We start from the raw sequence: 23,820 nt of genomic DNA on the forward strand, positions 1-23,820 counted from the left end.
CCTCAGTTTCCTCATTTGCAAAGTAGGCATGCACATAGTGGTACCTACCTGTTCATAGCAACCGTTATTTTTCTCTTGAGTTATTAGAATGTATTTTCTTGATGAGTGCTACTAAAACTCTACCTGATCAGAGTTTCTGTTTTGTTTGGATGCTAGGAACTGTAAAACCAAATTTTCAACTCTACTCCAGCAATTCTGTGGCCCTTAGGAAATGTATCTGCTTATACTGCTTTGTCTTGCTATCCTTCTCCCAGAGCACCTTCATTTCTTATCAGGTAGACTCTTGTCTTCCCCACTCATGCATTTACCAGTGATGCTAACAAACAAGTAGTTTATTCATTTTGGTCTCAGTTTTTATTTCCATGTTGAATGTATAGGATTTCCACTGAAGAGCCTGGAAATGGCACAAAATAAAAGAAGCCATAGGAAAAATGCACTGTAAGTTCTTTGATAAGGAACAATTCAATGTAATATTTAGCCTGTGGACAAATATGGTCAGAAATGTGCTCCTTTTTCTAGGATAAATGAATTTGTGAAGTGAAACAAAAAAAAATTGAATCATAGCAAATCTTTTAAACAGTATGAGCCAAGAACTGTTTTATAGGCCCTGTTCATGTGTTAACTCCTTACTGTTCACAACAGTACTATGAAGAGATTGCTATTATTATTTATGTTTTACAAATGTGGAAACTGGGCACAGAAAAGCTGAGTGATTTGCCTAACGTCACACAGCTAAGAAGGGTCCAAGCCCAGATTGCAGCCTAGGCAGCTTGCCTCCCCCATCCTCTCCTATCTGCTGTGCATGCTTTCCTCTCTGAAAGATAGCTTGTATCAGAGGAAATTTCACTCTAAAAAAGGTAAAGTAAAAAAAATTATATAGAACTATCAGTAATGCTAACATTGAATTTACTATCATGTGGACTTCCCTCGTGTGAGACAAATTAAATAAGATATGTTTAAACCTGTATGACACGTTAACCTGCACCTACCATCAAAGATTTTCTCAATCCATAACATTACAATTAAAAGTAACATTTTTCGGGGTGCCTGGGTGGCTCAGTCGGTTAAGTGTCAGACTTCAGCTCAGGTCATGATCTCACAGTTCATGGGTTCAAGCCCCACATCAGGCTCTATGCTGACAGCATGGATCCTGGAACCTGCTTTGGATTCTGTGTCTCCCTCTCTCTCTGCCCTTACCCCACTCATGGTCTCTCTCTCTCTCTCTCTCTCTCTCTCTCTCTCTCTGTCTCTCTCTCTCTCAAAATTAAATAAACATTTAAGAATTTTTGAAAAAAAGAGTAACATTTTTCAGGGTGCCTGGCTGGTTAAGTCAGAAGGACATGTGACTCCTTTTTAAAAAAAAATTTTTTTAATGTTTATTTTTGGGAGAGAGACAGAGACAGAAACAGAGCAAAAGTGGGGGAGGGGCAGAGAGAGAGAGAGGGATACAGATTCAGAGGCAGGCTTCAGGCTCTGAGCTATCAGCACAGAGCCTGACGCAGGGCTCGAACCCACAGACCGCAAAATCATGACCTGAGCCAAAGTCAGACACTTAATCAACTGAGCCACTCAGGCGCCCCAAGAACATGTGACTCTTGATCTTGGGGTCATGAGTTCAAGCCCCATATTGGATGTAGAGATTACTTAAATAAACAAATAAACTTTAAAGAAAAGTAACATTTTTCTATAAGGTTACAATTGTATTAAGTTTCTTCCTAAATGTAAAAGTGTTTTTTTCCCTTAGACCAGTGTGTTAATCTATTCAAATATTCAACAGAATTTGTTTCAACAGAAACAAAACAAATCAACTTAAAGAGACAAGATAATGCCACAATCAAGAAGATATTGCATTTGAGAAACTTTTTAATACAGTAGAAAATGATTCCTGATGGGGAGATCAGAACTCGTGCCTTGGGGGTGATATTCTGTGTGGCTTATGACTACCTTGTATGACTTTGCAAATTGCTCGTTTTCAATTTTGCTGGGCCATTATAATAAGACTTTACTAATAAGCAAAATCATTCATCTGGCTGTCATTGTTCTTCACATTACTTTATCTGGCGGATAAAAATGTGCCATAATTACTGGTGTAATTTGTCTCTGATATTTTTATTCTGAAAGCAGACTGGATTATGGAACCGTTTAAGTCATCTTAGGGCATTTTCTAATTAATTTGTGGGAATTATTACCCTGTTGACTATACAGCAGTACCAGTTAATCTGTGGTGAGGAAATATGCAATATAGATATTCTAAAGTATGCTGTCGAGTCTCTTTATACTTTGACTCTTTCAGGCAAGTCAAAAGTCCTTAAGTCTCATCTACTGTTACAGTATCCTTTTTCACTAGAAACTCCACTCAGTAAAAAGGAAGAAATGGAGAATTTGAAGTAAAAACATTATGGCAAACTTCTTTGTGATTCAGCCAGAATTTATAGAGCTCCTGCTGTGTACCAAGCGCTGTTGCGGGTACTAGGGACATAAGTAATGGGCAAGACGCACATAGTTCCTACTCTGATGGAACTTGCATCCTAACAGGATATGGACGATGAGCCAGTAAATAATTAAATAAACACAATAAATTTAAATACTGGTAGTACTATGAATAATACAAAACTGAGTGATAAAATGGAGGTTGGCGATTGGGATAGACCTCTTCAGATTGAGTGCTCAGGGAGGGCTTCTTTGAGGAGGTGATATTTGCACAGGTACCTGAGGGAGAGGAGGGAACCAGTGGGGAAAGATATGAATGGAACGAGGAGACAGTAGGGTGTGAGGAAATTGACAAAGTGAAGGAGCACAGAAGCCCTGGGATGGAGTGTTCAGGGAAGAGAAAGAAAGTCCAGGGCACTTTATGGCTTGAATGTAGTAAATGAGAGGCAGCATGGTACGAGGGATGATCTAAGATGTACAAGACTGCAGATCACCAAGGATTTTTGTGTATCATGGTGAGGAGCTCATCCTTTCGTTCCTAGTGTGCTGAGAAGCCTTGAGAGGTTTTGAAGCAGGGAATAGAATGTCAAAAAATTTTAAAAGACTCCTCTGTTTTTGTTTTGTTTGAGAGAGAGAGAGAGACGGGGGGGGGGGTTAGAGATTGCCCACATGAGCAGGGGAAGGGCATAGAGGGAAAATCCTTAACAGGCTCCACACCCAACATGGAGCTGGAAATGGGTCTGGATCTCATGACTGTGAAATCATGACTTGAGCTGAAATCAAGAGTTGGACTCAGGGCACCTGGGTGGCTCAGTCGATTAAGTGTCAACTTTGGCTCAGGTCATAATCTCACAGTTCCTAAGTTGGAACCCTGTGTCGGGCTCTGTGCTGACAGCTCAGAGCCTGGAGTCTGCTTCAGATTCTGTGTTTCCCTCTATCTGCCTCCCTTTCTCTCTCTCTCTCTCTCTCTCTCTCTCTCTCTCTCTGTCTCTCTCTCAAAAATAAATAAATGTTTAAAAAATTTAAGAAAAAAAAAGAGTTGGACGCTTAACTGACTGACCCACCCAGGTGCCCCCAAAAGACTACTCTGTACCCCCTAACTGCTGTGTGGATGATGGATCACAGGGGATAAAAGGGGAGCAAGAAAACCATCAAGACATGTTCATGACTTGATTGAGGTGGTAGCAATAGAGAGGGACATAAGCTGAACAGTATTTTGGAGGCAGAACTCCCAGCACAGTCAGATGGGCTGAAATGGGAAGTGAGGCAAAAGGAGGAATCAAAGATGACCCCTAGGGGTTTTTTTTTGTTCATTTGTTTGTTTGAGCATCTGGTGTGGTATCATTTGAAATGAAAAGACTAGTGGCTATTCAGGAGGTGGAACACCAGTACTTCCGGTTTTGACTTAATAAGTTTGGGATGTTCATTAGGAATGATAAACGGCAGTTTGGATTTGCAAGCGTGAGTCTCATGGGAGATACAATCCTAGGTATTATCTGTTGTAGATGTTATTTAAAGCTCTGAAAGCGGGAAAGACCATCAAAGGAGGTGGTGTAGGTAAGAGAAGAGAAAAGCACTAAACTAGTTTGAGGTCAGGAAGGAAATGGGACATGAAGGAGACTGAGAAGCAGCAGCCAGTGATGCAGCAGAAAAATTGAGAAGGTGGTGGAACCCAAGGGAAGAAAGTATCCAAGAAAAAGGGAGAGATCGACTGTGACAAATCCTCCTGAGAAGTAAAGTAACTTGAAATTGGGATCTGTTAATTTGGCAACATCCATCCACCAGTGACCTAACCAAGAGTAGTTTCAGTAGAAACCTGTCTGGGTGGCAAAAGAGAATAGGATGTGAAGATTTATTGACCATCACTGGATAACCCCTTTGAGTTTTGCTGTGCAGGGGAACAAAAATAGAATGGGAAGGAGCAGAAGGAGGGGTGACATCAAGAAAGTGGTTTTTTTTAAGTATTTATTTATTTATTTAAAAAAAATTTTTAAACATTTATTTATTTTTGAGACAGAGAGAGACAGAGCATGAATGGGGGAGGGTCAGAGAGAGGGAGACACAGAATCTGAAACAGGCTCCAGGCTCTGAGCTGTCAGCACAGAGCCCGATGCAGGGCTCAAACTCACAGACCACGAGATCACAACATGAGCCGAAGTCGGACGTTTAACCGACTGAGCCACCCAGGCACCCCAAGTGTTTGTTTATTTTTGAAGTGGGGGCAAAAAGAGAGGGAAACAGAGAATCCCAAGCAGGCTCCGCGCTGTCAGCATAGAGCCCAATGTGGGGCTCAAGCTCATGAAGCATGAGATCATGACCTGAGCCAAGACAAGAGTCAGATGCTTAACCGACTGAGCCACCCAGGCACCCAAGAAAGTCTTTTTTTTTAAAGATGGGAGGTGCTTTGTATGTTTCGATGATATTTATATGACGATAGAAATGACCCAGGAAACTCAGGGGGAGAGATGAATGATGCAGGAAAAAGAAAGGGGAAATTTCAAGGAGCAAGAGGAGATGGGATGTAGGCCATATGAGGAAGATCACATTGGTTAGAATAGAAACACTTCCTCCACCAGAACAGGAGGAAAGCAGAAAACACTGGTATGATGGGTAGAGAATATGATACATACACATTTGTGGGCAAAAAGATGAGGGCATTACTGTCTGTGTTTCTGGTTTTCTTCACTACATGGATTGCACTATTAACCTAATAAGAATGAGCTCAGACTTAAGATTTTATGTGAAAATTCTGAAAAATTTAAAAAAAATTACCCAGTATTTTTATATTAACTTGATAATACAAAGCAAGTTATTAAAAAAACACAAAGGCCTGGGCACGAAGTCAATAGCACAAATCCAGGACATCATTAGTGAAGTGTTTTATTGCAAGGCAGTTGCAGGGCATAATGTAGCTATCTGCTTTAGCAAAGCAGGGAAGATGGCTTCTGTTTATATTTCAGTGCATATATTTCTTAAGCCATAGGACAAAATTTAAGACAATAATAGACTAGAAACGTTTTTGGTGAAAAATATCCATCACTGTCTGCTGTGGGGTTGGCTAAATAACAAATAACAATGTAAATGAAAGCTACCGTAAATAACTGTAGGTTTATATTTATCCTTTATCAATTTATTTGTCAATTTAAAATCAAGACTTGACAACCAAGACCAACCGGAAACAACATTGATGGAAGTGCCTTTAACACAAAATATCCTGTCCTCCCCGAAACTGTGGGTATTTCAGTAATCTTTGTATGTGTAGCTCTACATGAGAGCCAGATTTCTTAGACTGTTGAATTGGGATCCTCCATAATTCCTAAAATTTCACTAATTTTATTTTTGAACACAAAACTTCAGGAACGCTTAATCATTCTGTAGGTTACTTGTACCCGTGCTGTGGACAGAAATGAAAATATATGGACTGTCCTCATTTGCCTGTCAAGAACCAAATAAAGTATTTGGGTTTTTTTTTTTTTTATGGGAGAGAGAGAGAGATTGAGAGAGCACATGCATGCATGCACATAAGCTGGGGGGAGGGGCAGAGAGAGAGAATCCGAAGTAGGCTCCATGCTGTCAGCACAGAGTCCAACGTGGTCTCCATCTCATCGTGAGATTATTTTTTTTCTTTAATTTTTTTAATGTTTACTTATTTTTGAGAGAGCTAGAGATAAGAGTGTGAGCAGGAGAGGGGCAGAGAGAGAGGGAGACACAAATTCTGAAGCAGGCTCCAGGCTCTGAGTTGTCAGCACAGAGCCCAATGCAGGGCTCGAACCCATGAACCGTGAGATTGTGATGTGAGCCAAAGTCAGACGCTTAACTGACTGAGCCACCCAGGCGCCCTTCATCATGAGATCTTGACCTGAGCTGATATCAAGAGTTGGATGCTCAACCAACTGAGCCACTCAGGCACCCCAAAAATATTTGGGTTTTTAGACCAGCTAAAGTCCATCAGTGGCTCTCAGACCATACTTGTATAACCATGATCCTGAATTATCTTCCCTCTTTCCGCTGTTCTTTAAATCCTTGCAGATTTGCTACATTAGAGTGAAGGATTACATTGGAAGGGATCTGAAGGGGAGAAAATAGATCTGTAAGAAGAGGTTATTTTGCATTTGACATTTGAGTTTGTCTTTCCTTTCCGATTTTAAATTTCAGTGTTGGCAATTAAAGATCTTTGATTTAAGAGGGGAAAGAAAGAGGTACCTGCTGCAGGTGGCGCCTGGTTATTACTGTCTCTTCACTGTGTAAAAGGTGCTTTGAGGTATGTGATAACTCGGCACCACAGCAGATGGGAGCAGGGGGTTGGGGGTGGTATTACCCACCTGTGCACATGGACACTGATGAACTCTTTCTTCCCCTCATCCCAGACAGAGTCAAGTAACCGTTGTCAGTCTGGGCAGTGAAAATCTTATTCTGCGGGCTGAAGGCTATGTGACGGTGGGGTTGTAATTCAGAAGGGTTTCTGTGAAGAAAAATTGTACCCAATATATGGTGAACAAGTACACTCAGAGTGGGAGTGGGAAATTGTTTACTCGTTGGACTGGTACCATTTAAAAAAATTTTTTGGTGTTTGTTTATTTTTGAGAGAGAGAGAGAGAGAGAGAGAGACAAAGCATGAGCAGTGGAGGGACAGAGAGGGAGACACAGAATCCAAAGCAGGCTCCAGGCTCCAAGCTTTCAACGCAGAGCCTGATGTGTTGCTCGAACCCACGAGATCATGACCTGAGCTGAAGTCGGACACTTAACCAACTGAGCCACCCAGGTGCCCCTAGACTGGCACCATTTGGAATGAGAGTTTGGTGGGGGTGGCCTCAGAGTGAGGCAGATATCCAGAACTGACTGGTTCTCTTGGGGATACTTCTTCCAGCTCAGGCTCTCCCTCTTCAGTTCCCTGGTCTTGGGCAGCACCTCTTCTCTGCCTGGCCCCTCATACCCCATTCCCCAGTCCCAGTTTCCAGTTGTCTATCCCCGTGTTGGAGTTCCTTTCCGTGTTTGACCATCTTTTCACGTGGGAACCCTTTCCAGTGACCGGGGCTAGTTCTGTTCTCCAGGGTACATGTTTGGTCTCTAGGAACTGTGCATCTTTCTCCCACCAGGGGGTGGGTTCCCGTACTGAGGAACTGCTGAAGGATTATAAGTGGAGAGGTAACCGGATTCAGTTTACTTGTAGGAAGAGCACTGGCAACAATGTGGCTGGGTAAGGACACGTGAGGCTGGAGACAGGGAGGCTAACTAATCACTACTGCAGAGTCCTGGCAAGAGCTAATGAGGGTCTATTGACAACAGCAAGGAGAAGATGGATTCATAAAAGTATTGATATTTTAGATATGAAAGAATTTAATGACTAAGTGGCTGAGGAAAAGTGATTCACCTGCCAGGTGCCTTTGTGTCTTATGGGTACATCATAAACTAAATTTCGCCACATTGAGATGGTGGTGTAAGGAGATGGGGAGAGAAGACCTATTTGGACACGTTTTTATTCTGATGTTTACCAGCTTTCCTTCTCTCTTCATTTGTAAACAAATTGCAAGGAATTGCCTCCTGTAAGGCACATTTTTGGTTATCATTTGTTCTACCCGTTCCTTTTTCAGGGATGCACCTGACACATTTGCTCTTAAGAGCTTATGCTGTATACAATATGAAGGAGGCACATAAATACCATTTAAATTCTTTAGGCTGATTTGAACTTTGTTTTGAAATAAACAGATTTTCTGCCAGTCCCTATTCTTGTTTGTATGGAAGTTTGTCCCACATAATCCTGGCCGCTTCCAATTCCAGCCCCACAGCTTGATATTTACTTTAAGCAGCTGCTTATGAAAGGTAAGATTTAGGAGTGATGAGAAGCGCATAAGGTGGGCTTCTGTTTGAGCTTAGGGTGGCCGGGTAGCTGTCCTCTGAATACCCTTTCTTGCACCCACATTTTGGCTGTGAGAACAAATCTGGGAAAACTGCCGTTTGGCCTTTTAGCACATTGCCAACTTTGGCGATTGCAGACTAACTGATGTTGTACTAAACACCACTGAAATAAAATAAATGAGTCTATTAAAGCTTGGAACTCCTGAGAACTACAAATGTAAAAACCGTCCACAGATGCCATTTGCTGAAACTGAGGCTCCTCTAGCAGATGGGTAAAACTGAAACATAAATTGAACTATTTCTTTTTCTGTTGGTTCATTTGTTTTTAATATGGTATGAAAAAAATCCTGCTATTCAGTTACAAGAAACTTCTGGCGTATGTTTTCATGGCTGTTTCGGGTATTCTGAGAAGATCTTTGAAATTCTAACCTATGCTATGTGTTATTATATGAATTCATTGAATGTGTAGAAACAAATCCTTGTCAGAGTTTTAAAAACTTTCTTTGGTCACATTTCCAATATGGAAAATCATAGTGAGAAATAAGTGTTCACTATGGGACATAACATCTCTCTTTTAAAATCTTTAATGTTGGGCTATAGTAGAATAGTATCAGTCATATCTAACAGTTCTCATCCATTTAGTACTTGAATTTTTACAGGATTTTAGTTTCTTATATGCTGTCTAATCATTTAAATAAGACCCACACTGAAGAAGAATGGTGTTTCGTCCTCGTGCAATTTAATGACTTATATACTATTTAATGCAATCACTATTAATTGATATTAACTTGCAAGAACCACGATGGTATTATTAATCATTCTATAATATTTAGATATTTTTGGCATAGAGCTCAGTATTTATTTTGTAACTTAGTTTAGAATTTTGTGTATCTGTAAAGAAATCTGAAAAATTTGTTTGCCTTTTTCCTGATTCCTAAAGTTATTTATCAAATAGTATTTATCAGAACCGATCACAAGAAATTTCAGCATAATTGGAAGAATGGGGAAGCAATTAAATACATATTTAAATAGTTACAAAGTTATCTCACATTTATCAGGAAGGATGGTATGCAATTACACTGTTTTTTTAACTTTGAAACTTACTGTTATTGCTATTTACAGGTTCAGGTTCATGTCGCTTTAGTTACTCAGACCCCAGCATCATCGTGTCATATGCCAAGAATAATACCGCAGACTGGATTCAGCTTGAGAAAATTAGGTTTGTTATCATTTAAAGTAGTTTCATAAATTCTGATGTAGGTGGATTTCTACTTCCCTATTTGCCTTCATTCTACCATCGAATTTATGATTCATGGTTAAAAGTAGTCTGGTTGTTAATTATGTTGAATTACATGCCTGCACATATTATTATCTGCCCTATTTGAAGAAGTATTGTTAAAAGTGGCATTTTCCATTCAGAATCTCCCACGGTTAGTAGAAGCTATAACAAACTATTTTTGGTTAAAGCACATTTGGGAGAATAACATTTATGACGAACCCTCCACAAAGTAACATTACCCAGCTCTCTAGGTGGCTTGGCTAGTGGCTGGTTTGGAGACCTAGGACCATATGAGATTACCACCTAAATTTCTCCCAGTCTGTGATGGTAATGAGTTAATAGCCACTGGGGCTTTTGCGTTGAATGTTTAGTTCTGTCATTTCTCTTCCAGCTTCCCAAAGGCCAGTTCTAAAATTCTATTAACATAATTGTGATGTAACTGGTGGTCATTTTATTACATTTTTTTTCATTAAAAAAAAATCCCTCGATAAGAAAATGAGGTAGGATGCTTAAGAAGCAGCTCGCTCGAGTTGAAAAAATGTTAAGTTAGCAAAACTCAAATGATACTTACAACTTCTGCAGAGCTTGAATCATAAAACAGCATTCAAAATGGATGCTTAATTTTAGGTCTAGTAAGATATTTAAAGGAAAAAACTACCTTGAACTTTTATAAAGTAGTTATCCTGATTGATTTAGTTCTTAACTTAGTACAACTGAAGTAGAACATTTTCCATCAGTCTTGTACAGGTTTTTTACATGCTAGTTTCCTTATCATATTTCTATGTTAGAACAATTCTGATTTATTAGGGAGGAACTGTAAATATTAGGTTCTTAGTGCTTAAAACTAAACTAATCTGCCCAAAGTTTCCAGTAGTATTTCAGATTTATAAATTGTCATATGTCCAAGGTCTACTTCAACCAGAAACTGAGATAAGTGATTCTAACTTAGGCATTTTAAGAAACTGTCTCTCTCTGTGGCAGGATAACATATAATCTATAAGTACCTGCACAAGCCAAGCTCTGACATGCTGTGCCAATATTATAACAGCATTTTGCTATTCTTTCTAATTTCTAGTAGTTGTTATTAAAATGAATTCATATTAAATACTTATTTATATAAATGACTTTAAGCAAGGCAGCATAAATATTGAAAATTGTATCCATACCTCCATTTTTTATCTACCCAATAGTTATATATCATAGTTTAGGTAAATTGTCGGAGATATTTCTTTTTGGAAAAGGGCTACATATTTTTGATATGACAAATAATGAATGTATACATTTAATTACAATATATGAAGATCACATTCAGCTGTTTTTCACTAAACAAGACTTTCAATTTTAGACCATGCTGTAAGCTGTCATTCTCATTAAAGCAAATTTTCCGTACCATTTAGTGATCAGAGTAAACATGTTTTCAATCACTTCCTAGAACTAAAGTATACTATTTTCATTGGTTTAAGTTCTTTCTGAGGCAAAAAACATAGTCATTATGAAATATTTTTTTTAAAAAGGCAACTGGTTACCCCCAAAGATAAGGTACACCATCTATAACCTACACTGACAATTCTTTGGATATATATGTAATTCAATAGTAAGTGAAAAATACGTCCTTTCTGTAGTCCTTTCAAAACTAATTTACAGTAAGCCCAGGGTACCACTAGTTTGCATTTTAGTACCACTTTTAATCTTAGCTAAAAGCAATCATTTTTACTATAGCAGGTTTCTACTTTGGTAGAATAAAATGTTTAATAAAAGTACTTTTATCATATAGCAGAAGGGCCTGGATTCTAACAGATATATGGTAAAAATCATGTTAAATTATATCAAGCTTTTAAAGACTGATCTGGATGACGTTGTGAAGAATTATAGAGCAATTAGTTTTCATGGAAAATCTCACATTCATATAGACAAAACAAATAAAAATGTATATGATTATTAGAAATAAAACAATACCAGGCAAAGACTTATAAAACAACATACAGTGGTCTCTGATAGAAAATTTCAAGGTAAGAATCAAAATTAAGAAAATACTTTTATTGTTTTTTCTCATTTTTTTAGTATCAAATAAAATAAACTGTGAGATTATTTGAATTATTGAACATTTAGTGTCTACCACATGAAAAACACTGTGCTGGGAACACTTTTTTTTGTAGGCACCATAGAAGCGTGTGCCATTTTCTCTTCCATTATTCCTTACTGGCTTACTTGAATGCACTCAGTGTCTGCCTTTTGTTAAAAGTAAAGCTCTCCAACATAAGGGAAGGGAAGCAAAAATAATATAAAAACAGGGAAGGGGACAAAACAGAAGAGACTCTTAAATATGGAGAACAAACAGAGGGTTACTGGAGGGGTTGTGGGAGGGGGATGGGCTAAATGGGTAGAGGACATTAGGGAATCTACTCCTGAAATCATTGTTGCACAATATGCTAACTAATTTGGATGTAAATTAAAAATAATTTTTTTAAATTAAAGCTCTCCATAGTTTGGCTATGCTAGAATGTATTATGCTAAGCAAAATAAGTCAATCAGAGAAAGACGAATACCATATGACTTCACGTGTATGTGGAATTTAAGAAACAAAACAGATGAACATATGGGAGGGAGGGGGAAAAAAGAGAAGAGAAGAGAAACAAACCACGAGAGACTCTTCATGATAGAGAACAAACTAAGGGTTGATGGAGGGCAGTGGGTGGGGGGGATGGGTATCGGCAGAGCACTTGTGATGAGCACGGGGTGCTGTCTGTGAGTGATGAATCTCTGAACTCTCCTGAAACCAACCTTGCACTGTATGTTAACTAACTCAAAATAAAATTTAAAGAAAGTAAAGCCCTTGGAGACATTTGATGTTAAAACTGTCATCACTTAATATGGACATCTTAATCATCAGCGTATCCCAAAAGATTTAAGGGCTGTGGGAATAATGAGTATTTAATCTGTAATATATATAATGTTGAGATAATGAAACTACAATCTTAATTTAAAAAATTGATCTATAAGAAAGAAAAAAAATGGATACTGTTGAACTTTATGTTTCATTTATTATATGGCACTCTATGGTATGGCACCAATTCCCATCTCACCATCTGTTCCAGAGCCCCTTCCAACATCAGCACAATCATCCATATCCTCTACCTTCCTGAAGACGCCAAAGGGGAGAACGTCCAGTTTCAGTGGAAGCAGGAAAGTCTGCATGTAGGCGAGGTGTATGAAGCCTGCTGGGCCTTAGATAACATCCTGATCATCAACTCAGCTCACAGACAAGTCATTTTAGAAGACAGTCTTGATCCAGTAGACACCGGCAACTGGCTTTTTTTCCCAGGAGCTACAGTTAAGGTTTGAGCTCTTTTTTGTTTCTTCTCCTCCACTCTAAGACCTAAAGCTTATTAATAAATCAAATCAAAGATAGCTATTCTTACCAAATCCATTGGTAAAGGAATAGGTAATATTCTTATTTATGTTACCTTCTCTTTTAAGGATGGGGAGTCATTGGTACAAAAACATTCACTTACTCATCCATTTAATAAGTATCTTTGAGGACTCACTGTGCATGCCTTGGCTGAGCCTAGAGAATATAACCACAGAAAGGCAGATATGTTTCTTCCCTTCACGTGGTTGTCAACTTAGTGGAGGTAGTTAGATATGTCAACATACACATATAAAACAACATAATTTCCATGATTTGCTGGGAAAGTTAGAGTGCCCTGGAAGTACAATATACAATACCAAGCCCAGACTCAAGCAATTAGGAAAGCATTCCAGATAGGGAATCTAAGCAGAGGTCGAAAGGTAATTTGGATTTGGCCAGGTGGGAGGAATAGTGTTTCTAAAATCAGAAATCTCATACATAAAAACTGGGCAGTGAGAGCACAAAGCAAAAGTCTTAGACAATGTTCAAAATAGTTGTCTAATATTTTGAGTCGAGACTTGGATTAGTTGAGTCTGGAGACGTGGCCAGTGACAAAACCTTGAAGGTCTTGCAAGCTGCTATAGAGTTTGAACTTTATCTTGGATGTGTTAGGGAGTCACTGAATTGCTTTTTTTAAATATATACCTTTTTATTTGATTTTTTAAAATATACTTTTGAGGATGGAGGATGGAATGGATGGGAGAATGTACATGTAGGGAGACCACGTAGGAAGCTTGTAACAGAAGTCCAGTGGGAGATCGTGTTGGCCAGACTTAGGGGAGAATGTGGATGGATTTCAGAGATTTTTAGGAGAGAGAATGGAGAAGATTGGGAACCAATTGAGATGATGAGGGAATAGCAGGTGTCGAGGACAAGATTTGGGCAGCTGGGCGGATGGCGGTGCCATTCATGGAAACAAGAAACAGAGAAAGAGAAGCAGGCTCACAGAAGTTGAATTCACTATGGAATGTTGATCTTCTTTTTTAATTGAGATATATTTGATATATAATATGGCAGTTTCAGGTGTGCAATATAATGAGTTAATATTTGCATATTTTGCAAAGTGATCATCATAATAAGGTTTGTTAACATCCATCAGCTCACATAGTTACAAAATTTCCTTCTTGTAATGAGAACTTTTAAGATCTATTCTCTTAGCAACTTTCAACTATGCAACACGGTATTATTAACTATAGTCAGTCTGCTGTACATTGTAGACATGTTGATCTTGATAACCCTGAGGACAGGCAAGAAGAAATATTAGTTGGGAATTTAGATAAAGCTATCAGGAACTCAGAGGAAGTTTGGCAATTATCAGCCTTTTGAATAGAAATTGAAGTCATGGGCTTGCCTGCCCAGGGTATGTGGAACAAAAACTTGTGCCTAGGTGATTATCAAGAATGCCATTAGACCCCTGACTGGACCCTCTCAAGTTTCCAATATATTAAAATAAAATGCAAATAAAGCTTAGAGAATTTTTTTTAAATGTGACTCACTGGCACAAAAAAATCTTGTGCTGTGGGAGGAGGTGAGATCACAGGAGTAAAAGCAAGTAGAATATAAACATCTAAGATGCACACCTCCTTTTTCAAATTCTAGAAAAAAGATTCAAAACTATTTAGAAACCCTTCAACACAGGAAGTCCCCTGACACAATAACTTCTTGTTTAACAGATCAAACGCTAGGCATTTTACTTTCAGTTGGTGAAGCCACACAATTGACTGACATTAGGAACAGACATCCTCCTTGCTCAGTATGGGAAAACACCCAGTAAACTGTATGGAAATTCCTTCTGACAAAGACTCTAAAACTTTGGTCCCTTTACAAAGAGTCCATGGATTCCTTTCATGTGGATGTAGAAAAGAACCTTTGTAAAGATATCCCATGTCATATCCCACTACCACTTGATTAAGAAGGATTTCTGTTGACGTTGTTCAACATTGGCAAGAAGACACGAAAACCCAGGAAACACATGGAGACCTAAGGTCCTGGGATTCACATCCTTTTCCTATGATGATCATTTATCACTTCGACTCAGTAGCCTTTACTGTAGAAATGCAATTTTTTTGCCTTGTTTTATAAGCTGTTATACTAATCTAATTAGCCATTCAGTTTCTTAATCGTTTGTATTGTATCCCACCCATGATAAAAATGCATGAAATGTGGTTTTGCTTCAGTAGTGATGTTCAATTATATTACAAGTTTGTGTGGGTTATAGTTTTGCTTTGTGGTCCATCATCCTACTCCCAAACTTACCATTCACACATTTGAGACTTGACCAGTGACCTACGAAAAAAACCACTGTAGTAATGATATGTATCATGCTCTTTGACTTGGCTATCAGGTAGAAATTTTTCTCTGATGTTTCTTTCTGAAAACTCTTTTTAAAACTAAGAGTTGTCATTTTAAATAATCTGCATATCTATGCTTTTGCTTTCTGGCTCAAACATCTGAGCATGAAAAAAAATGCTTTTGCTGGGTGATGTGAAGTTCTAGACATAAAAACTTTATATAAACTGTATGAAATTTCTTCATTAAATACGGCTCCTTGGAGTGCCTGGATGGTTCAGTCAGTTAAGCATCTGACTTCAGCTCAGGTCATGATCTCATGGTTTGTGGGTTCAAGCCCCGTGTCAGGCTCTGTGCTGACAGGTCAGAGCCTGGAGCCTGCTTTGGATTCTGTCTCTCTCTCTCTCTTTCTCTCTCTCTGCCTCTCCACTGCTTACACTCTCTCTCTCTCTTTCTCAAAAATAGACATTTAAAAAAATTTAAATATTGCTCATTTACTTAGTGGCCTCTGAAATGAAAATTGAATACAAACACTTAAAAAGCATAAGCATATCTCCATGTTCCTGTTGAACCAGGGCATGTTGTAAACATTGCTTTACTTTGGACTTTAAGTTTTGAGGATTATGTTTGTTTGCTTGCTCTATTTACATATTATCTTTTCTGTGTTCAGTAAAAGTTTCCAAGATGTTTACATCTTAACTAAATTAAAGAGTGAGCCTAACAGCAATTGAGAAAGTATGCTTAATTACAAAATGATTTAGTTAAGGAAAAAAATGTCCATGTATATATATATATATCCTCTCATATAATTTTATCTTTATAAACGTGTTAGAGCAGGTGCTATATTAGCTCCATTTTACAGACGTGGAAAGTGGACATAGAGGTGTTGAGTAACGTGTCCAAAATATCCTTCTCACCCATGGGAGAGCCAGGATTCAAATATAGGAATCTTACTTAATCTTGATTTCAGTCACCACATAGCTTTGCTCTTACAGGTCATAAATATAAAGTGGCGTGATTCTGTTTGTACCAGGTTTCTTCTCCACATCCATTAGTTAAATTATCTGCCCATTTTCTTCCCTATCACTCTCTGACTATAGGTTAAAAGATTCTTACCCTATTTCTTGATCTTGCTCCAGCTTTATTCCATTTGTAGTGCATGTTCCTTTCTCCAGATGACTGATTTTTATACATTAGAATTTGGTAAATTCAGCCCAAGCACTGGTCTCTTTCTTCTCTTCCACACTGTAACAGTTGATTTCATGTTCATAGTCCTAGCTATTGGTCCATCACAGGTATTGACTGCTGACCTAGAGTGAACTTAGGGGATGGGAGTATTAAAATGTCTTCCTTATGGAAGCAAGAGGCATTTGCAGTAATCTGTATGGGAGGTGAAATAGCATAAGAATGGTGGCATGATCACAAAAGAAAAATTGACAGTCTCACAGCAGCGGCCTGCCTGTGACAAAGGTGTTAAGAGACAAGGGTCATACAAATGGATGCCACTGACAAAAATTCCTGCATCATTCTTTCATAGAAATGCCATGACGATGCTCCCCCCATCCTCAATACCTTTGATGGCCTTGTGTTTGGACCTAGAGGATGCTCCCTAGCGTGTTAATTCAAGGCCCTTTCCGATCTAGGTCCAGCCTAACTTCTCATCCTTGTCTCCTGCTCCTCTGTGCTCCAGCCTCACACAGTACTGCATTTCATGCTCCCACACTTCAAACCTACTTTTCCACTGTTATTTTTTCTCTGCCTAGTAATTCCCAGCATCCTTAAGGACCCAGTTCCAGTGTCATTGTCTGTGTGAGCTTTTGCATAGTAATGTCTCCCTCCTCTCTGTGTTTGTGTAACTATTAGATTGAACAAGCAGGAGGTGGGGTTGGAGGCTGGCTTTGGAAAACAAGTACCTCTGTGTCCCCCAGTGACCATTCAGATTCAGTCTGACAGCTTCTTTATCTCTGCCCTCTTTGTGGGTTCCAAGACTGCTGATAGACCAAATAAGTCATCCAATCACTTTAGTCTCCAAAGCAATCTCAGTTCAATCACAGATATGATCAGTTTACTATTGTAATCTAAGCTCCAAGCTTCATCTGTAGCTTTTCCCCTCCTCCAGCTTAGGTCTGCTGCAAGGGGGATGGAGGCGGTGATCAGCTCCTTCTCCTTCCTCACCACCCTCATGAGTTTCGGCCTCTGAACCCTCCAGGGCTGGGTCTGCAGGAAGGAGAAGAGGCAAGAGGCAGATATTGTTAGAAGCTGGAATCAACTGCTTTCTTGGCCTAGCAAGAAATCAAAGATGGCTCTCTCGTCAGTCTACCTTTGGGCTCTTTGGAAATCTCCCCACTCCTCACTAATGCTAGGGAATCTCTCACCTGCCTTTCTTCAATCCATGTCTCATGTCTGCGTGCATTTTCAGCCACTGGGCCTCTGGCTAATGACTACAACCTCTTTCTACTGTCACCTCTCCAGGGAGCCATTTGGGGGAGGATCTTAGAAAAACTAAGATCTTGTGTCCATGGGCCCAAGCCTACTCTATAGTAAATACACGCCTTGGATCAGTGATTGGGAGGAGAGTTATTATTTCTAAGCACAGCCCTCTTCCCCAGCCATCTTCCAGGCAGCTCCAGGCACTGGTCCAAGCCCATACAGTATACTGTCCAAGTGCTTTCCTCAAGGTCCAATGCCCCACGTTTGAGGAGAGAAGAAGGTACCCTCCTCCCCTGATACAGTCATGGATGGGACCCGCAGTTTACCTCCAACCCTCTCTAAAGAAATCCTCTCTCTGCTGTCCAGCTTCCTAGTCACGTTAACTTCGAGCTTGTATACCTGCAATGTGAGTGAGTGACTAAGCCCTTTTACCACCTCTTTCACTAGCCACTAGGGTGGCTCAGTCGGTTGAGCGTCTGACTTCAGCTCAGGTCATGATCTCACGGTCTGTGAGTTCGGGCCCCACGTCGGGCTCTGTGCTGACAGCTCAGGGCCTGGAGCCTGCTTTGGATTCTGTGTCTCCCTCTCCCTATGCCCCTCCCCTGCTCATGCTCTGTCTCTGTCAAAAATAAATAAACATTAAAAAAAAAAAAGAATGTGAAGTAGTTGCCACCTATTTTCTTGGGTCCTCAAGATACAAAACTAGTTCCATTTCAATATCCTGTTACATGGGACATATACCTCTATGAAAGAATTGATAACATTGCTTTCCAGTTATTTATGTTTCTGTCTCCTTGGTTAGAAAGTTAGCTTCTTAAGATCAGGGACTATTTCAACCATTTTTGAATCTCCAGTGTTTGGCACATGATGGATTGTGTTAGATGTTAACTGAATGAATAAAAAGCTGGAAAAATACCAAGATCTAGTTACGAATATGAATTCGTATTCAATTCTAGTTATGTATGAATTCTGGTTACTAAATGAATTTCGTATTCAATAATGACTTGAAGGCAGCTGAAGATACTGTGAATGGAACTAGAGACAGTACAACTGTTAAGAAAGTGGGCTTAACTATATGGGTTCAAGTCTTGGCTTTACCATTTATTAGCCATGTGTTTGGGGGCAACTTATTTAACCTCTCAGTTCCTCAGTGTCCTCATCTGAAACAGGGATAATAATAGTATTCACCCCCAAGCTGTGATGATTAAGTAAGAAAATACATATAAAACTCTTAGAACAGTCGTTGGCACATAGAAAGTGTTTAAAAAATATGTCTTCTTTATTGAAACTTTGAGAATAAGCTCCACAGGATGTGAATATAGAGGAAAATATGTAGAAGGCAAAGGATTGAGCCAATGGCTCTGATAATGAGGATGGAGGAAAAATAGGATAGAAAAATATAGACCTCACAAATTATGTCATCCTTATATGTCACTGAAGTACTATCAGAATAAATACATTAAAATGATTAGGCTGAACACAAGTGTTGCCCATATATGTAAGCTTTGGCAGGCAAAATAAATGGTTTCCAGTGGAATTAAATTTCAGTACCATTGATGTGATTGGAATTATTAATAGTTTTTTTAAGTTTATTTATTTATTTTGAAAGAGAGCATGAGTGTATGAGAGGGGGAGGGGGAGAGAGAGAATCCCAAGCAGGCTCCACACTGTCAGCACAGAGCCCAATGCAGGGCTCAGACTCATGAACTGTGAGATTGTGACCTGAGCTGAGATCAAAAGTCGGTTGCTTAACTGACTGAGCCACCCAGGCTCTTCAATAGTAGGTTTGATTTTTTAAACACTACGGTTCATAAAACAAGGGAATAAAAGTAGTGAGTATGTAAAATGTCTAGCTGATGATTTTGAAAATGATGTTTGGGAGTGTCAGGTCAAATAGGAAAGATGAGAATGTTTCACATTCTCAGTACATATTTGTCTTCTTTAGATTTTTTTTTTTAGTTTCTTTGGGAATATTTAATTCATTTCATCTGAGCCTGTTCTTATTTATCTCAAGTAGGGCAGAATGATATAAGACCAAATAGAGTAATTAACTTAAGGAGTTTATGTGATCTGGAGAATTGCAATTATAGATCACCAGTTTAAATCTGTCCTGGGTTGGTAGAAGGCCATTACCATCTGTTGGCTCTTTAGTAATTAATATGAAATAGATGTGTAACAGTATTGGCTTTTAATATAAAATCTGGCCTAATATTTGTGCTTTTTGATTCGGCATTGGTAAGCTGCAAGAGGTTATGGAATTAATATGTTCTCCCTATACAGCTTTCTCTATTTTTCCTCCATTCTCTTTCCAAGTTCATGGCCTTGCCTGACTCATCTTCCAATGTTTTTCTAGAAGTCTTGCCCATGTGGAAGAAAAAGCACACCACATTCTTATGCTTCTAATTACCATCATGATGTTTTATTTCCCGCAAATCCCTAAGCAGCCCTTTGTTCATGACCAAGTAGGTGGGGCTCTAAATGCCAATAAATACAGTGCTGCAAGTTAAAAAGCTCCCCAGAGCACCACCCTCATTAGCAATCTCCCAGAGTAAGCAGATCATGGACTCCTAAGGCAAGCTGACTGAACCCACTCAATATTGAATCACCTGTCTTAATTATTGGTTAAGATTATTTTGCCTTCATTTACAGAATATTGCATCCCTTTTCAGCTTTTACAGATGATTTCTAGAATAATCAAGAATTGTCAGTTGTTCCTATTCAAAAGATACAGAGGACACTCTACCAGTTCATCTGCAGTTGCTGGAAAAACTATCACTACCACGGCCGCCATCATATGGTATTGCCTCTCTCTGGCAGGTGGCTTTGGGTGTTTGTGCCACATTCCTCATGCCTGAAGCATGGGAACGATCAATCTTAGGGCAGCCTCTGGTGCTCCAGCCCTACAACAGTGGTCTTGGTTTTGCCATCAAGGTTTAAGGGAAATGAACCGATTTTTTAGCCCTTTCCATTTAAGACCTATAGTATCAAGGATCAGCATTTCACCTTGGGTAGGACTCTCGTATCCAGGAATGATACTTACACTAGCATGGATACTAGATCGTAATACATAATAATAGTAACCCTATGATGGTAAATCATAGTAGCAACAATAATAGGAGTGGTAGTGATGATGGCATTAGGTAGTAATGATGGAGTAAGGAGTGGCATTTCATGAATGCTTCTTAGGTGCCAGAACTATGAGGAAGGCCTTATCATCCAAGTTTTAAATCTATAGTAGAGGGGCGCCTGGGTGGCTCAGTCGGTTGAGTGTCCAACTTCGGCTCAGGTCATGATCTCACAGTTCGTGGGTTTGAGCCTCGCATCAGGCTCTGTGCTGACCGCTTGCTCAGAGCCTGGAGCCTGCTTCAGATTCTGTGTCTCCTACTCTCTCTGCTCCTCCCCCGTTCATGCTTTGTCTCACTCTGTTTCTCAAAAATAAATAAATGTAAAAAAAAATTTTTTTTAATAAATCTATAGTAGATAAACACAGGGTGTCTGTAAATGGAGGGCTAGCACTCCCATTTTCCTTAGTCACTCTTGAAACATCTGGACAAATCCACCAAAGTCATCTCTTTCCAGCTCCTCAAACATACATCCTGCAATTTGAGAACATCCTTAATTTCACGTTCAAAGAGAAACACTAAATGTAAGTTTTTGATGGACCAGCCTGGAGCTGCTGCAGCCTCCTTTCCGAAACTCACTGTCAAAGAGAAGGGCCCAGACATCAAGGAAGTGCTCAGAGGAGAACCCAGGGACAAAGGATGAGGAAAGAGCTGTGAGCAAGTTTTTTGGTTTTGTTTTTTTTTCCTTCTGTTTTCTCGTGTTTTAATAGTACCCCATGAAAGCAAAGTCTCCAAATGAATCTCTATACCATGGAGGTGGATAGTAGTCAAGCAGGAGCTTCATTTTGTTTGTTTACCCTTATCTTTGATGGCAGCCAAAATTTGTATTTTGAAGGCATGAATCATTTGTGACTCTTTGGTATCTGTGTACGTGTGTGTGTGAGAGTGTCTGTGTGTGTGTGTGGGGGGGTGTGTGTGTTTTGCTCACTCACCATTAATAAATGTTTATATCTGCTCAGCTGGCCTGGTTACTCTCATCTTGCAAAGGCATAAATCACTGGCTTCTGTCAACTCTGGAATTGACCCACAGATTAAATGCAGATCGCTGTCAGATAGGTGCTATTCCCCATATTTTTTATTTTTAAAAAATCTTCCCACTCTGATTGCTGTGCCTGAACCTGCTAATCTTTCTCTATTTATTACCCTAGTTCATTGTGTGGATAGCAAAGAATTCCAGATTACTCCTTCTCCACATTTATGTCAACTTGTGGTGAGAAGTAAATCAATGTTAAATGTCATAGACTCTGTTCTGAAGGTTTGTCCTTTAGAATAGGCTGTGATTTGATCCCATGTATTTAAAAGAAATTTTCTTAAAAAGTAATCTTTTTACTTTTTTGAATTTATGCCAGGGATTTAGAGTTATTAAGTATACAGAATTTAGAAAGGCCATACGTTAATCTTTTCTCTATTACAACTTGCATTTAGACGGATTGCCTCCTCTTTACTATATCTACTGTTGATAAATATGCAATAATAATGACAATTTTCCTGTTTAACAAACACCAAAGGCCCTAATGAAGACAAGAGCCATTAGGTAAATCAACAACCCATTAAGGAGAAACATCAAGTCTGAACAGGAGAGTCTATTAATTTTCTTATAGCTCGTGTACATTAAGCATTTGCCAAATTCATTGTCCCAGTGGACGCTAGGCAAATCTCCAGTCCTGAATAAGAATTGGAGCTTTCATTCTGAGATTCTGCTGTCACCTAACACTTTTGCCACAAATTGTTGTATTGTTAATGGAGAATAAAGGTCATTATGTCCAAATTATGAAAAAATGTAAATTAATTTGTCTGAAAATTTAAAGTCTTAATACAATTTGAGGCTAATGAAAACAAATCTAAGACAAATGGCACAAGGAATGATCACACTTAAAGCAGAATTCACTTTTAAAATCTGCATTTTGGGGGATATGTGCCCCTGGCAGATCGATACCTGCCTACTATAATGCCCAAGTTGTCTTCCAGAAATTAAGCACTCCAGAAACGTTTTCAAAAATCTATTCAATGATTTAGTTTTTTAGAGTACAAGAACAAACAGGAGGAAATCAGATAAGCTTTCCAGAAATGTGCTTTGCAAGTCGCTGTGCTGGAAACTATCTGGTGTGTAACTTGAGGGATTTGAGTCCCGGCTCTCTAATGAGGATAAACCTGAGCTCAGTAAGACTTGTGGCTAGTCCATGTTCCCATGTCTTTTTCCATTAAGAATCGGAATGTTAACTATGACTTTCTGGCTAGATTCCAGCTTGGTTAATTGCATGCTGTCTACCTAAATTCCCTTTGCCTGGGATGTTCTTCACTTTGGATTGCATTGCTCTTATTGTCATGTTTCCCCCAAGAGGTGGATGCATGACATTGTAGAATGAGCCAGAATATAATTTGTCAAGCTAATAAGAGTACTTTGGGGATGAAGGGTTAAACATAAGTAGTGTGCTTTTCACAATTTCCCTCCAATGCTGCCTATTTGTACAGTAATTAATGTGGAATAGCATTAGTGAAACATGGAATTGAGCCAAATCACCATGACAAGGGTGGCAATAACACGGACTCCAGTAATTTTGATAAATTCTACCGAAAATAACTATTCAAACAAATCTCAAGAGCCTCCCTGACTGATGCACCCTTTATTTTGTTTGTTTGTTTTGGTCTGAAGCTGACATATTTAATTGCTAATTAATTAAAGTAAGGTTTGTTAAGTGAATGAATGAAAATGGGGGCAATTTGCTGATTTCCTGAGATTCACTAGTCTTTAGTAGGCATGCTACCTACAGTATCTCATCTAATCCTCACAATTACTCCCATTTCACAGATGAAAAAACAGCCAGAGAGGCCAAATGGATTCCCCAAGATCAAACCATTTTAGTTTTCGTAGCCAAGTATGTTTTACTATAAAGCCAGCCCTTTTCATTCCTTAGTCTCTTGCAGCCTCCCACGTTGTGCCTGGCATCCTCAGCCTTAATTTGAGAAGGCAAGTCTGAAAACCTCAGACCCTGTGAAACTCAAGT

The 23,820-nt window shown here is 39.1% G+C and overlaps 1 protein-coding gene across 2 annotated transcripts in view; it reads left to right on the plus strand.

Annotated features, from left to right (window-relative positions):
- RELN (reelin) overlaps nt 1–23,820 on the plus strand; it is a 524,894-nt gene that overhangs the window by 285,859 nt on the left and 215,215 nt on the right. For both annotated transcript variants that reach the window (XM_049641337.1, XM_049641338.1), the window contains exons 9-10: nt 9,409–9,505; nt 12,661–12,901. In XM_049641337.1, coding sequence (XP_049497294.1) covers nt 9,409–9,505; nt 12,661–12,901 — 338 coding nt within the window. The remainder of the gene's footprint in view (nt 1–9,408; nt 9,506–12,660; nt 12,902–23,820) is intronic.

This window comes from Panthera uncia, chromosome A2 (genome assembly GCF_023721935.1).
Source record: "Panthera uncia isolate 11264 chromosome A2, Puncia_PCG_1.0, whole genome shotgun sequence".
NCBI lineage: Eukaryota > Metazoa > Chordata > Mammalia > Carnivora > Felidae > Panthera > Panthera uncia.